The 16,937-nt window shown below is 39.6% G+C and overlaps 1 protein-coding gene across 4 annotated transcripts; it reads left to right on the top strand.

The window, feature by feature from the left end:
- The first annotated feature begins 416 nt into the window (after positions 1 to 416).
- Positions 417 to 15,607, top strand: anln (anillin, actin binding protein). Of its 4 annotated transcripts, none has more exons than XM_035183317.2 (24): positions 417 to 632; positions 2,704 to 2,854; positions 2,943 to 3,380; positions 3,897 to 4,219; positions 5,104 to 5,461; positions 5,764 to 5,966; positions 6,050 to 6,154; positions 6,277 to 6,391; positions 7,704 to 8,002; positions 8,139 to 8,281; positions 8,386 to 8,527; positions 8,710 to 8,845; positions 9,018 to 9,200; positions 9,553 to 9,679; positions 9,928 to 9,976; positions 10,483 to 10,536; positions 11,027 to 11,059; positions 11,166 to 11,184; positions 11,608 to 11,720; positions 11,995 to 12,048; positions 12,783 to 12,869; positions 12,961 to 13,068; positions 14,179 to 14,351; positions 14,442 to 15,607. In XM_035183317.2, the coding sequence occupies exons 1-24, from the start codon at positions 615 to 617 to the stop codon at positions 14,554 to 14,556; spliced, it is 3,546 nt and encodes a 1,181-aa protein (XP_035039208.2). In that variant the 5' UTR covers positions 417 to 614; the 3' UTR covers positions 14,557 to 15,607. The 4 variants fall into 4 exon arrangements, with proteins under 4 accessions (XP_035039208.2, XP_035039209.2, XP_035039207.2 ...); XM_035183318.2 differs by having other exon boundaries at positions 5,101 to 5,461; positions 7,707 to 8,002; XM_035183316.2 differs by having other exon boundaries at positions 5,101 to 5,461.
- The last annotated feature ends 1,330 nt before the right edge of the window (positions 15,608 to 16,937 follow it).

Raw genomic sequence — 16,937 nt, 5'->3', positions numbered from 1 at the left:
ATGTCATGTTGAGATAAATGTTCATTTGCCACCTGGTGAGCTTATAATAGACTATCTTTAAATATTTGCTTCACTCCCAGGTCACGTGTCTTCCCTTTGTGAAGCATAATAAAATACGGAAAATGAAAAGAGGACTTTATATGGGGCCGTTTTAAGAATTGAAAGTTTTTTGTTTACTTTTCTGTTTTAAATTGACATCACGGGTTATACGATAATAAGATAATAATCGGACCAACAGAGCATCCATTGTGACTGTTTGTTTTCTGCACTTGACTCATGTGACAGACGGAAGTGTTGTAAAGTGACGTCTCCCTTTCACGCGCCTCATCCATGGCTGTGATTGGCTGACGAGCGTAAAGCTTGGCTCGCTGATTCTGATTGGTCCTCAAGCGTCTCGCTCAACGGTCGGAGTCTGCGCAGTAGGCGCAGCGCTGAAATTCAAATTTGAACAGATGTTGTTTCGTGCGAGAGAAGAGAAGACGAACCGAAAAAAGAGAAGCGGAGAGAAGCTGAAAGTCGCCTCAGCTCGTCCTGTGTGTACGCATAGAGGTGGACAAGACTTTTGAAATCCATCGCGGTTGAATTTCGGCTCAACAGAGGATAAATCTCCCAAAATGGATCCTTTTACTGAGGTGAGTCCGTGAGCTAAGTCAAGCGTTAGCTCAGAGCTCACGTACATGTCTGGCTGACTTAAGGTGCAGTCGAAATGGCTGCGTCAGTGTAGCCTGCTAATGCTAACAATTAACATAACTACCTTTTTGTTATTAGACACGTAATATTTACGACAGAAGATGGCGTTGTTGTTCTCGGTAGCATTCAAACGTGAGCTAACGCTACCATGCAGGATTTCATTGTAATACCTGGAAATAATGCCAATGAAAATGTGTCACATGTTGTTTCTTTGTCTTGTCCATCGTTAGCAGCCATACATCTATTTAAAATAACATCTAAGATGCCCCACGCTTCTAAAGTTGAGTAGTTTTGCCCATTTGGTAAGTAAAGTTGACCAACTGCCGATTGACTGGCTTCTTGGATAGTTTCATAGGATCCATATAAATTCACCACATCAGTCTACTCAACCAAAAACACAAGTAAGCCAACGTTATTTGAATGGAAAGACTCTGTCTCCTTATATGGTAGTGGAATGTGTCAGGACTGGGAAACATCCAACTCTCAGCAGAACTCATGGCAAGCTAAAACTTGGAATGAATATCTGATAACACTTGCGTGTCTGTTAGTCATGTGTCCTGGCCAGGACCGTTCGAAATTTCAAATCCAGGAACCTCAAGCAGGAGTGGCTCATTCCTGAGGAACGCAGCATAATGAGACATCAGGTTTTCCACAGTGCCTGGAGTCAGTTTATGGGCGGCGCGGTGCAGCAGCAGGAATGTGTTGGTGCTTGCACAGTCAAGAGTACAGCACAGTAAATCAGACTGTGAAAGGCTGTGTCTGAGGCCCAACGAAGGGAATGTCACTCATGGAAGAAAAAAAAAAACCGGGCACGCAAACAGAAGCCTTTTCATCTCTGGTGGAGAGGGACTGTTCATGAAGAGGTCTGAGTCAGTTTGAATGAGATGTCAATAAGGGAGCCGTAGAAGTGCCAATGGGTCAATTTTGATTGAATGGACCAAAAATAGTGGCCCGCCATACACACACTACTATATTTTTTTTCAATAAACATATATTTATACACACTATATGCTAGAGTTGTATTGAAAAGGCAAAATGACAGGGTTGTTGTTATTTACAGCCTTGGTTTCATTAAGTAATTGGCAGCTTATTGTGAGGTGTGATGACACAGCTTGACTCTGCGCTGCCACATTTGCTGTAGATAGTATTGAACGCATTGTAAACTGCATTACTGGAGAAGGCTCAGCTAGACTAACTGTGATTACCCCAAGCAGCTTTTTCCACATTAATGTCTGGATAGAGAAGTTTTTCATTTTGGACAACATTTGTACCAATGCTGATGTTCTCACCAGGCTCTACTACATGCGTAGCCCCCAAATTAGCAAGATTTAGAAGCCACCCTGTTTTCACAACAAACTTCTGCAGTTGTGAATAGGCCAGTGTCACTGCAAATCTTAAATTAACATTTTTTTTAATACTCTGTATGTGGGTAATCTAGCTCCAGACATTAGTGTTGCACTGGTATTGGTGGGATAATTCCACAGTGAACCATGACTGCTCTCAAATTTGCTCATTGCGTACAAAACCAGCCAGGCATTAGAGTAGTTAAGATCTGCCCACATTTCGCAAAGTGGTGAACTGTTGCTTCAAGGACTCGAAGAACAACAAAAGCCTGCATTCATTTAAGTTTTCATGCGCACTCACAAGTTACAGCTTTTCACATTTGGCTTTTTATGCAGAACAAGAGCAGTTACTCTGAATTACTCTAAAATTCCACTTGCTATGGGACTGGGAGCACTCCTTAAGAGCGAGGATGCACTGCAGACTGTGAGGAAACCCCATGGTTTGATAACATTTCTGTTCTATACGAGGATAAATGCAAAAATCAACAACTATCAAACAATATAATGCAGTCCAATACAAAAGTCCTGCTAGAAGGATTTGTGCAAATTATATTGGTTGATGTTCAGACAATTTTCTGGTAAGTTTTTAGCCTTTACCTTGTGATGCTGTTTTTGATACAGTAAAATTCTGCCATTGGAGTAACACTTAAACTCTGTTTTGTTAAAACAGAAACTTTTGGAGCGGACTCGGGCTCGCAGAGAAAACCTGCAGAAAAAAATGGCAGATAGACCAAATGCAGCAAACAGACCGATGGTAAAAAGGCCCAGAGAGCCATTGGCCGACTCCAACAGTGTGATCAGTGAGCCAGCCACTGATAAAGGTAGGATCATGTTTAATGTCTTTCTATGCTCCGAGACATGTCCTTTTTATTTTTGTTCTTTGTTCATATTCTCTACCACGTCTTCCAGCTCCACAGCCATCCAGCAAGCCCTCTCCCTCCAAGCGCCTGTGTTCAGGGGAAAATGTCCAGCCTGCAGCTGGTGAGGAGAACCAAGAGCCGCTGATGATGCGACCTGTGGCCCAGATACTGTCAGATCCTCCCACAGACAAGAAACCTCCAGTTGTGCCAGGCTGCAGACAATCCTCCTCCCTGGAGAGGACTGCTACCCAACCTGATGTTCAGTCTCAGCTAGGGCAGCTGAAAACTGTACAGCCAGAGCCAGAGAAGATGGCCGTCACCACTGCCCCACAAAATCAGAGCTGCAAAAAAACAGAGATGGTAGCTGCTAGTCCGGTCCCCCAGAGGTCCAAGGACAACCTGGTGGAAGATTCAGGTCCATGCGTTCCTGGCATGAAGTCACGTCTACAGATGCTAGCTGAGCAAAGAAAGTTTTGGGATGGCAATAGTAAGAATATTTTAAGTGCTCCCCAAGATAATTCTGTTTAATTTGTTACACCTTAGAAAAATAATTTTAAGGAAGTGGTCAGTATTTAAAGATATGATCTAAATAACAAAACACCCAGAATAGAATTTGCTGTAACTAACAGCAGACAACACCCAAAACAAGTTTTTAGGTTTTCTTTAAGCTTTGACAGTGAAATATTTAGAGGACTTGTCCTTTGTCCTTTTAAAAATCTAAATTAATTAACTGAGTGAGTTGACCTGTCTGTCTTCAGTGGGGCCACCACTGTTGGCCACCCAGCAATTATTAAGTGTCAAAGAAAGAAATGGCACCAATGTGTGAAAAGAAAAATGCTCCACGTTGGTTTTTGTGATTTCACTAGACTGGGTGCTGTTACCTTGATGTATCAGTAACTCAAAGATGGCAAATTCTAATTGTCATGTATGATCATGTCCATTCTGTCAAACATCTGCTCATATAATTTGTCGTTGTCTAAATGGAACATATATTTCCTTTAAGGCACTGCTGATGCACTTCCAGACTGTACTCCTCTGTCCCTGCCGAAGAGACCAGCCGAGGTCCCACCAGCTGCCGTCCCATCCGCGTCCACAGGAAATCCAGTAGGGAGGAGAGGCAGATTGGCCAATCTCGCTGCCACCATTGGATCCTGGGAAGACGACCTAAGCCATGCTAATATCCCCAAAGAGAATACAGAAGAAAAGCCAGGCAAAGCTGTTCCCAAGTTAGCTGTCAGAGATGCCACAGTGGCTGCAAGCCCAAAACCAAGTGCCAACCAAGGCTATTCAGCTGCAAGCAGCAAGTCTACATCCAGCTATAATCAGGTGGGCCGACCCATAATCATCTCATTCTTCAGCATAATTGTTTCTTTCAGACTTTTATTGTATGACCCCGTATGTTTAAGACTTTCTGTGACTCTCAGATTTATTATAAAGACCCTGAGAATATACTTGTTTTTATCCAGAAACTAATTTTTTTTTCTTTGTTTTTGTCGATGTTTCCCCTCCATCCATAATTAGTACTGCAGCTGTGAGCAGCTTGTCAATTTACTTTATGCACTGCATAAACCTAGAATATTGCATCACAAGCATACCAAAAAAAAGTAAAATATTATTTCAGTATGCTTACTCACTGAGTGTGTATACTCAAATAATTGAGTATTGACAGTATTTGGTGGGTTTTTCTAGTGTGGACATGCTAAACCTGCTAAGAATGGATGTTTCGTATTGATTTGAGAAAAATCTAATGTAATTTTTTTTGTAATATTAACAGTGAAGTATAATTGATTAGTATAAAGTACAAGTGGGCCACTACACTACACTTAGGTCTCCTGACCTGATTTAATATTTACCTGAATGCAATGTCATCATCTGACACAATCAAATACATGCAAACATGTATTTTTGGTAAATACATTCTTTTGTAATTCTACAGTTTACCTTAATAAGAGATACATTTTGCTTACGGAATTATAGTATAAAGTCTCACTGTGTGCAATGTTGATCAGCTTTCCAACTCACAAATCGTCTACTCAAACTGTTTTCTTGTTTGTCTTCCACTGTCTCACTGATACCTGAATTAATACTGCCCAGCAACAGAGCAGCCCATTGTTTTATGTCTGAATATCCTGTTAGTCTACTACATCAGCAGGATGTGAAACACTATATGCAATAGAGGCCTAACTGTTGAATCTTTTTTTCCCCAGCAGGCTGTGTATTCTCCTGTCAAGTCAAGCCGAGTTTTTCCACCAAGCCCTCAGAAAGCTGACATCCCTGCTGCCAGACCAGCACTCCAGTCAGTGACTAGTCCTCAAAAGAGTTCCAACCAGGGTATGACCTCCATCTCTAGTCCTCAGAAGAGCTACAACCACGGGGCGGCCTTCCCGTCCAGTCCCCAGAAGGCCGGCCCCTCCTCCACAGCATCTGTGCCTCCAAGCCCTCTGAAGAATCAGGTCCCTTCCAAGGGCCTCAACCTCACTGCCAGCCCCCAAAAGCAAGAGCTCCGTGCCAAGCCTGCCATAGTTGGCCCCTCTGCTACCCAGGAAAAGACCACTGCTGGAGGTCCTGGTAAGGTTCAAATCATCCAAGGATAATTAGCCGAGGGCAGATTTGATCTATACTGTTTTTAGGTCGAATTTGAATGGCCAAATAGGATTATAACTACCCAAATCTTGTATTTATAGGACACCTTGCATTTTTCTTCATATTTTCACAATATAATGATATTACAGACCTTTTAATGTAAAGTGTCTGCAGATTATATATGTTATGATTTGGCGCTATACAAATACAATTTAATTTAATTATTGCTGTTGTGGTAAGCTTCTTCCAAATGTGTGAAAGAAAATGCTGCTTTCCATTTCCTATAGTTGTAAAATCTTTCCTGGAGCGCTTTGGAGAGAAGTGCCAGGAGCGTAACAACCAGAGTTCTCCAGCAGGTGGCACTATCCAGGCCAAGACTCCCACTGTAACTCCTTCAGTCACACCAAACACCAGACTGGCACAGGATAGACTCAAAGCTTCCCAGGCTGCAAACACAACCACTGCTGATCTTACCCAGAGACAGAAAATGGTGGGTCAATCATCTTATTATTCTGATCATGTGTAACCTTATGATAACAAATAGGGATTTTTAAAAATTCCCCTACTTTTCAGGAGCGTGAATCTGAGCTGGCTAAGATTCGCAGTCGCTTTCAGAATGGGAACATGTGGAAGAACAAAGATGAAGCAACAGAAACCAAGAAAATCACAGATATTAAGGTTGGTGGAATAACCTATATCTGACAGAGAAAAGACAAAGCTGCTCTGTTTGACATCTCACTAAGTAGTAGTTTTCATATCACATACTACTACACATTTTGAATGTGTAATATGCTTCTTAGGAACAGCTTATCACACCAGTGGAGAGTGAAGTTGCCCCATGTGAGCCACAGGTTGAATCCACACCATCCATCTCTACTGAGAAACCAGGTGCACCTACCACACGCACTCCTGCAGGTACTTTGTGATATTTCAGATTGTTGATTTTACATTTTTAATATTGATGTTAAAGTGTTCACGTAGCAGAAGCCTTTATTTATTCATGACGCTTTTATAGAGCCAAACACGGGCCAGCTTTAAATTGAAAAAATTAATTTGAAGCGGAAAGTTCTTTGGCGAATACAGCTGTGTTTTCGACCAAATATAATTGTAGGAAAATAATATTTTTGATTTAAACTGGAAATTTTATATTTTCACCCACAGAGCTTACTTTTCTTCAATTTCAAATCACATTATTTTCAGATTCAGATCATTTTTTCTGTATAAAATGTTTGGCCTGCATCTGGTATGGGGTAGTGGCATCAGCTAAAAGTTTTGTGCAATCAGGAATGACAGTAAAACAAAGATTGTTTGACTATTCACGTGATAAGCAGTAAAATAACTGATACCAGTGAACTATCCTAAAGATTACACGATTTCCAAGAGTATATTCATAACATATATAACACTTCTTACCTGCGAGCTTGTGCCAGCAAGTTGTCCAAGTGGAGAGGACGCCATTGCACACAACACTGCATTCAGTCACATGTGGAAGAGGGAAAAATGAATTCTTGGTGTGGCTGTTGAACTGCACAATATTGCATAGTTTATTGCTCATGTACTGCAATTGGTGCCACATGTGGTCAGAAAAAAAGCTTGATGAGTGTGACTTTGTCAATATTGCCAGTTCTTATACAGCTATCTGGTGCATAGAAAGTGTTGAGTTATACTTCTTGCAGTACCTATGTTTCCTTAAGGATATTTGATTGAAGGCCTTCTGTGACTCACAATCCCACACTCTTCTCAGTTGATGCCACACCCCCACGGTAGATCCAGGCCAAAAGTTGAAAGTAAAAAACACAATCAGAAACTGCAAAATAATCTTAAAGTAGAAAAAATAAAACCTCAAATTTCTAAATATTTATGAAAGATTAAAAAACTCTTTCTTCAAAAGAATTCAAGAATTGAATAAAAATATTAGAATTAAAATAAAAAAAAAAGTGCAAATACACAACCTTTAAAAAACAAAACCTATTTTCTTTTCTGTAAAAATGCAGGATCGTGTAGCTGATAAACAACTTTAAAGACTTGAAAATACACATCCCAGATATTCTACTTGGTTTAAAGATTTTTCAGTGACAAGTATCAATGATGAAAAGAAATTGCACTTATTTTTGTTACTTACTTACTATGTTTAGCTTTTAATGCAACAGCCTTTTTGAGAATTAATGGCTGTAAGTGTAAATATGTGTAGATACCTTTTATAGGTGTGTAACAAACTGTCAAACAGCAGGTCCTGTGTTGGCGGTCTCGCCTCCAGCAATGACATCCAGCCCTCTGAGGATTGTTCATACTGAAGAGAAAGCAACTGATGAAACAGCGGAAAAAGAGGATATGGTCACGGAGAGAGAGATGAACGTGGACCAGTCCATCAACTCTGCAGTTATCAACGAGCTGTTTGATGGAATTCTGGAGCAGAGTGAGGAGGAGGAGGAGGAAGACGCTTTGAATATCTCCTCCATGTCCCTCCTCACCCCACTGGCCGAGACTGTGGCTGCCGTGGTGAGGAGTCCAGAGAAGAGAATGATGGTAAGTCCAAACATTGCATCTTACTACCACATATGTGGTGATGAAAGATTTAATATCACTTTTCACAGTTGTTGTTTTTTTTTTTTTTTGTGAAAGAGGTAAATGACAACAATAAAATAATATGGTCTTTATGCAGACGTCAACTCCAGCCAGTTCATTCATTGTGAAGTCTCCAGAGAGTGACTCCAAACCTAGCAAGTTTCAGAGGACTAATATAATACGGACTGGCTCCTCAGACAGTGTGGAGGCCTCAGATGAAGACCACAAACTACCATATAGGTGAATTCTCCAACAGATTACTCAGATGCATATTTAAGTTGCCTGTTCTTATTGTTACAGAACATTTGGATCTTAATACGTCCATTTGTTTTTGTTCACTTTAGCATTAGTGCATACAGGTCCACCAGAGTAAAGGAGACGGAGAGACCACATGTGAAGCAGGTCATTGTGAGAAAAGAGGATGTTTCTCACAGAGCAGAAGAGCCCAGAGGATCTGCTCTCTTCAGTATCAAACAGAAAATGAAGGTTTGGAATAAATACTGTCATCTTTCATTCAAAAAATGCCATTCAGTTAAGATTGATTTTTGTGCATGGGGGAAAAAACAACTCTGTTATAGCGAGTATTTCAGAAACGTGTTTTAAATAGATCATCCTTCTTTGCTCTTGGACTCTGTGATAGATAATCACCATGCTTTACGTGTCTGTAGATTTTGACGAGTGAGATGAACCTGCAGCAGTCAGTTATTCATCAGGCCAGTCAAGCACTCAACTGCTGCACAGATGAGGAGCACGGAAAAGGATCCCAGGTGGAGGCTGAGGCAGAGAGGCTGGTGCTGGTGGCAAGTGAGTTCATCCACACAATAGATGGAAAAAAGCAACAGATGTAGGCACATTAAATATATACAGGGTTCCCACATATCCTGGAAAAACAAGACCAGATGATAGATGGATAGAATGAATGCACCACGAAACAAGACACCTGCCGTGAAGCTGACTTTCTTACCTTTTGACTCAGTGGAGAGGAGGGGTGCGCTGATGGCAGAGCTGGACCGTCTGAAAGGAGGTGCAGCCGGACAGAAAAAGACCCCTGCGGCCCCAGAATCCACCAGCACGTCTGCCTCCAGAGGCTCCATCACCCTGCAGGAGTTACGCCTGCCTCTTAAGGCAGACTTTGTTTGCTCCATTGCCAACAAGCCAGGTACACTCAAAATGTACACGGTCACAATTCTGTAATTTAAAGTACTCTGCACTCAGTTCAACATTTCCCCTAGGTATCACCTTATAACCTTTGACATGACACAAGCTGACAGGGATCACCCTCTGCTGGATAAGGATGCAAACTACTTCAATACTAGTTCGAATTTAATTTTTAAATAAAAGGTGACCGCACCAGTCTAGGATCAAAGATACAAATTTGCTATGTGTCTAACTCTGGATCAGTGGTTATCTTGTGCATGGCCCCTGTAAAACAATTCAACGAACTAAACTCATTGTTGTGTATTTATTGTATTGCTCTTCGTTGATATTATTCTCTCTTTTGATTATTTTAGAGTCAACCAAACATTCCTTCTTCATTATGATTCGGGCCGGAGCAGAGAACAATGTGGCCACTCCGCTGGCCAGCACACACCGTGGCCTCAGTGGAGACACCCTCACCTTCCCTACAAAGTTCACCATGTAAGTCAAACACTCTGGTCATGTTTAATAGAGACATGACAGATTATGACTATTCACATTATTAATCAACTTAAGCACATTGTGTTTGTTCATACTTGTGACTTAGATGAAGAGCTCATCACATTTTATATGATCTCATTTCTAATGCACATTCTAATCAGACCCTATGCTGTTGCACATAATATCATGATATAGAAAATGATTGTTGAATATTGACAGAAAATACCGCTCTCCCTCTTCACTTTCAGATCTGATGTCTCCAGTGACTTTGTCATTGATATTCAGGTCTATTGCCTGGTAAGTAATTTTAATACTCTAACCACATGTGCTCTGAATTGAGCTCCAGACAAAACCTAAAAACCTATTTTAACTGTTAGCACATCCCATAGCTATGTCATGTTCTTCCTCACAAGTTCTCGATATGCATCTTCATTTGTGACATAACTTGAGCAACTTTGACATGTACAACATTAGCTTTTCCTCCATTGTGCAGTCTTTACCTGGGTGCGAGCACAAATGCACAGTGTGCTGCATTGAAAGTTAATTTTTAATTTTGGCAATTTGTTTTAAACCCTTCGATGATGTTTCAACTTGTCAGAAATCTTTGCTGGGTCATAAGTGCTTGAATGCACAGTTACTTTGGAACTCCATATATTAGCTTTTTACCTGTTTGTATATTTTTATATTTCTACCATGTAAAATATATTTTGGATACCAAAATGAATGTTTTGTCATTGGACTGTTATATACTGTTATGTAATTACTGATAAGTGACCATCTTGCACATTGTCTGACACTTTCAGGTGCAGAAACGTGATGTTTGCAGTGACAAGAAGAAGAAACCCAGCAAATCAAAGGTACCTCCACTTTGTTGTTTTTTACCACATTGTCAGTGCGATGGAACATTTTAAAATTGTGTGTGTGCAGATAATCTGGAGACGCACTCATGAAGCACATGATTTGTGTATGTCGGTATGAATTGTTTCTGTGTCAGAACCCTCACTTATTGGTGGGTGTGCACTGTATGTCAAAAGGTCATCACTGTCAAATGATTATAATTATCAAACTGAGCAAAAATATAAAAACAGCAATTAAGATCTTTTACATGTGTTAGAAGTCATGCATTCATTCTCTAACGGATAGAACAACAAGGGGGTGAGTGGTTTGATTTCACGATGCAATGTTTGGTACAGATCTTGTGCAGGCAAGGCGACGTGCTCAGCTAGCATGCAGTCAGTTCGCACTGCATATATTCTACACAGCTTCAGGTGGTGGAAAAGAATATAAACTGCATCCAACTGTCACATTTAAAGCAATATATTGATTTCTTTCATTTTATCTTTCTAGGCTATCACTCCAAAGAGACTCCTCGGAATCACAGTAAGATCTGTTCGCCTGCTGCCCAACAAAATACTTTATCCCCAACAATTTCAAGATGAATTGTAATTCAAACTAAATATGTCTCTTTTTATCTTTTGCCTTGCAGAAAAGTGTGCAGACACCAGGCAAGTAAAAATACATATAAAATCCCTCTTAACAAATGTTTGAACTAATGAGTGAAATGCATTTCATAAAATCTTTAGGGGTCGTGAGATGCTTTTAAAATTATTTTAATGAAGCACCTCAATTGAGTTAAGAGACTTACAAGTGGCAAGTCTAAAATGAGAATTGTTATAACTAAGATCCTAAATTTTCTGTAATACTGTTGAATTACGTCCCGTGATCGGGCCTGATAAACAACCATGTGTTTGAAGCTTTGCACACATACACACAACACAGACTTGGTTATTACCTGATCACCTGGAACTGTTCCGTGACTTGACTTTAAATTCTGTCGTCACATTTCCCCTTAGAACAGGAAAACTAACATTGACATGTAAAATTGCTTGCTGTAAGCTTCATGTATGGTTGTACCTTTCTTTGTGTAGTTGTGGCAAGTCCAGGAGGCCCCAATGCTGTTCGCACCAGTAACTTCGTCCTGGTGGGATCCCACAAGCTCACTCTGTCCTCAATTGGAAAAAACAAATTTCCTTTGGAGAAGGTATAGAATCCCTGATTGTCATTTTAAGGTTCTTGTGATGTCTTTCCACATTCACCCTTTCAGAGCACTTTAGTTCTTTGCTTTGATCTGCATTTCATATATGGCTGGCCTTTGTCTAAAAATCCAGTATTCATCCCACGTGTATGATGCCAACAAATGGCTCACTTGGACACTGTACTGGCTTTATGGATATTCTCAGTAACCCAATTTGTTCTCATAGGACAGGACCTTCTATCTCTGCATCCATTCACCTGCCCTGATATCTTTCTTTTAGATCAAATATGAACGATGTGAAAGAGAACTACTCAGTGACATGTTTCATACCAAGGTTACTACTTGTCCTCTTGTCTGCTATTTTCTGTTTGTGTGGGGAGGGGTGAGCACACTAACAAAGACCATTCTAAACTGCATCACATTATCTGAACACTGTCAACTTGTTTACAAATAGGTTCTCATCAGAGCATGTACATTGCTTTTCATCTCTGGCTACATCCACTTTTTCATCTTACAATGAAAATGATCTCTGATACCAACACCTCTGAAAAAACATGGCACATGACAATTCACCTTAACTGTAAACAAGAAGCACAATGTCTCCTCTGCTGGCAATGCCTTAAAGGTTCAGTGTGTAGAATTTAGTGACATCTAGTGGTGAAGTTGCATGTTGCAGCTGAATACCCCTCACCTCACCCTCCCCTTCCAAACATGAGAGAGAACCTGTGGTAGCCTTTAGTTGTCAGAAAAAGTCAAAAGGTGTTAAGTTTATCCTGTCTGGGCTACTCTAAAAAACATGGCTGCCTTTGTAGAGAGGACCCGCTCCCAATGTATATGTAAAGTATTTAAATATAAAGGGTCCATTCTGGGGTAATTTGTAAAATTTTGATGAAACACAATAGTTTATATTAAATTTATGCCAAAAGATCCCTCTCACCTAAATCGTACACACTTAACCTTCAAGTAATTGGTCTTAACCATCTTGCATTTTATTCTTGTATCCTAAATATTTTTGAAATGTGACAATGATGTTCAAGCTTTTCATCCAGCTTCTATTTTAAATCCAAGGTGCCGTTCTTGTGCCCCCTGGAGGGCCACATCTACCTCAAGATGCAGTGCGAAGTTGGCTCAAAGGTGGAGGAGAGGGGCTTCCTGGTTAGTATGGAGAGCATTAATTGGCCATTGGTTTGCTCATGCTACTTTCCAGTTGTGTTTCAGTGTTAATCCCTCTTTTATTAAACCACAGACAATGTTTGAAGATGTTAGTGGATTTGGAGCCTGGCACAGGAGGTGGTGTGTCCTATCAGGATACTACATCTCCTACTGGACCTACCCAGATGATGAAAAGTGCAAGGTAATTGTCAGGGAAGAGCTTCTTTATTTGATTTCAAATAGGGATGAAACGGGTTACCAGTTTCACAATTAACCTCAGGGAAATTCCCAGCGGTCATTATTGCCAAGTGCAGGCGCAGCATTTGTTGTATGTTGTAAAAACATGGCCGAAAGGAGCAGCAGGCAGGTGGGGGCTGTAACAGCAGGTTAACTGTTAGTAATCTCTGGCCATAGCTAACAAACGCTAACATCCACGGTTGCCAGATTACATGAGTTTAACAAATGCTGATATTTTGTTGGGGACGATGTCTGCACTTAACTGGCAAGTTGTGAACCTATAATAAATAATAAAAATACTATCTTCATTTTTATTGATGATATATATTATGTCAATATAAAACCTGGTGAAATTATTATAGTTTGTATGTCTGAATGTTTACAGCACATTTGAACAATACTGATAAACGTGATAATTTTGTTTCCTATAATAATGATACAAAATGTTCACACTATCATTTCTAATTTCAATATGGCCCAGTTATTCTTGTTTTTTGTATTGATAATATTTTTTTTGTATTCACACTCAAATACTTGAATCTAGATGTAAATTTCTGTAAAGTTCAGCCTACTGGATTTCCACAAATGTTGTGCTCCATATTTAGAGGTTGAGACTTTCACCACAACACTTGTCAGGCCAAGATGTGTCTCCAGTAGCTTCCAGACAGACATGATTTTTACACGAGTCATTTCAAATGTCTGTCTCTTAGTTTGTCAGCAACAGTGACTATGGCTAACTGCATCAAGATCAATATCTTGGTCACTGCGTGCACTGATTTATATACATGTTTGAGGATGTGAAGCGCTGTCTATGTCACATGTTTGAGACCAAAAAGTATAAATGTTTAATTCTAGTCTATGATTCAATGGAAGTGGTTCCATTCTGCTAGAACAGGGTGATGCAACACTTCATCACACAGAAGTACAAAGAACTGCACTTCCTGCTTTAAACCTCAGAAATAAGCCAAAGTAAACATTACAAAAAATATATACACAGAGACAAAATCATTTTATAGGGCTTGACACCTGATGTTTCTGCTGTGAACCTGTTTTTGCCTTCTGCTTCTTCTGGCAGAATCCGATTGGGCGTATCAACCTGGCTAACTGCACGAGTAAGAGAGTAGAACCAGTCAACAGAGAGTTTTGTGCCAGACCAAACACGTTTGAGCTCATCACAGTCAGACCACAGAGAGAAGAGGACAAAGAGACACTTGTCAGTCAGTGCAAGAATACCATGTGTGTCACCACGTAAGTACCCTATAATTATACATACTCATTAATATGCATCAGTTTTTAAAAAGTGACAGAGCATGTGCTTGACACTGGCTGTGTTTGCAGAAACTGGCTGAGTGCTGACACCAAGGACGAGAGGAATCTGTGGATGAAGAAACTGAATCAGATTGTGGTGGATCTGCGTATGTGGCAGCCAGACGCCTGTTACAGGCCTCTGTGATTACCACACTTTGTCACAACCAGCCTTTTATCTTTGGACTGACTCATGCAATTACTGAGTGCAATACAGTGTGAGGATTGTAAAGTATTTTTATTTGTGGATATTTTACAGGAACTCAAACACAAGTTAAAGTTTAGAGGAGAGTAAAGAAAGCCATATTTTAGGAACATTTCAGGGCAGTATTTTGTGCATGTGTCTGGGTTTTACATCATATTTTTTACATTTCCAGACTGATTTGATACTGGCTTCTTGGGTATTGTTGAGTCGCCATCTTTTTATGTTAATGCTACTACTACTAGGTGTTGTGTAGCATGATGTGTGGCTTTAACTCAATTGGTTTTATCTGTATAAATAGTGTTGAAAATACAGATGAATGCTAATTTGAAGCACCACAGTTCTGTCACTGAATGAACACTCTTTATTTTATCTTGCATGGCAGCACAGAACATTGCTGATAATTTTGTTAAGGTTTCACTTTATATATTAGCTTTTATGCATAACTTGTGGCAGGACTTTTAAATGTGTTTCTTTATTGTCATGCACAGATATTTGATACTGTTATACCCCAGCTTTCAATCTGTTTGCACTGTTTTATCAGTATTTGTGTCAATGTTTCAGTGTAGAAGTTAAAGTTCTGTTACATATTCTGCTCTCGAGCTTGTCCAACACTAATTTTAGGCCAAAACTAACTATTTGTCAGTTTAAAAACAACTATATAATGGCTATTATGTTGAATATACAGTTGTAACTGCTCCTTAGCATACACTCAAACATGTTTTTGGTTGTCTGTATCACAGTTAATTATTTATCATATCCTACACAGATTCTGATATATTACCTCTCTAACTTTACTCCATGTCTTGTGTAAAAAAACGTTTTAATGCACCCAGACTAAATTAAGTTTCTAAGTTCCACTCCTTGTGTTGCTCAAAGAGATTATGTAACAGACTTTACAGTGACCCCACAGATGTGTGTGTGAAAATCTGTTCACTAGGTATAAAAGACAATGTTTTATCAGCATGTTGGTATTGAATACACATTTACATAACCACACTGCGTTGTTTCGTTTTTTAAATTTGCGTCTTGTTGAATGGGAGAGGGCAGGGAATTTGAGTTGGCCAAGTACATATGGAACAATCAATAAATTCCTGCTCTGACCAAAGTCAATCCTGTTACTAGAGCCTATAGTTCCCTTTTTAAAAATAATCTTATGGATAAGCAATATTAAAAGGAAGCTTAAATTGTTGGTTTTGAGGTGTTTTAATGTCATGGTGTCTTTCATGTACTATAAAATGAAAATTATGACTTCCTATTAACTTAATGTGAACAACTGACATTTCTAGAGTAATGTTGACTGTAAGCCAGCTGCTGTAGTTTGGTGATTCTGGGAATCCTGGGCCGTGGGTTACGGCTGCACCATCAACAATATCCTGCCCACCAGATCATCTTGATAATTTGAACATTTTTGTATCACCATATTGGACTGACACAGATATTCATGGGTGTCGTGGATGTTGTTATGGCAGCAATCTTCGTAGATGAACTTCCTCTTTAGCAATCTCTACAAAGTGTTTTTGCTGCAAGTCTTTACACCAAGTGGTATTACAGACCTTTTTTCTGGAAGGTTGTGAAATTGGGTCTGAAGATTGTCGATTGCTTAACGGACCTCTGAATTAGCTGGCATGCAATATATATGAAAAAATAACAGCAGTTAAATAAATCATTCAAATTGTATATGTTCCACACGTGAACAATAATAAAGCAAATTCACTTCCTTTTTATGAAAAACACTGACTATAAAATTGGTGCAAAAAAACTGTTCTTTTTTTCACAGCTCGCTTATGCAGTTTCAGAAAGACAGGTGCGACCAGCATTACAGAATCCATAAGCAAACAGGCAGGTTTAGAAAGGGTCCTTCACGAGACACATAAATGAGGCAAAGAGGACATGGCTAAATGTCCCACATATCAAATGCTTATAAGATGGGAGTGCAAGCATTTCTGCATGGTTGCACAAGTGCTTCTGCCATAAATAATCGGCTGATCAGTCTTTCCACGTTTCCTTTTATCAAAACACGTTTACACTGCAGATAATTCGAACAGTGGTTCTCAACCTTTTTTCAGTGATGTACCCCCTTTGAAAAACAACTTTCAGCCGAGTACCCCCTAACCAGCGCAAAGACTTTTTGGTTGAAAGAAAGATGTAATACACAGTCCTGTGCCATTAGTGTCTGATTTATTAAACTTTGTAACTAGACACTTTCAAATTTAAAACTCCATCATTGTCCATAACATTGCTCATTTGTAGTGGTCTCTCTTGAACTATTTGGATATAAAAATAACTAAAGACTTATTAAAAAAGAAATAATTATCTCAATTATA

Source organism: Hippoglossus stenolepis, chromosome 17 (genome assembly GCF_022539355.2).
Source record: "Hippoglossus stenolepis isolate QCI-W04-F060 chromosome 17, HSTE1.2, whole genome shotgun sequence".
In the NCBI taxonomy this organism is placed as follows: domain Eukaryota; kingdom Metazoa; phylum Chordata; class Actinopteri; order Pleuronectiformes; family Pleuronectidae; genus Hippoglossus; species Hippoglossus stenolepis.
This window is presented reverse-complemented; position numbering and strand designations above follow the sequence as displayed.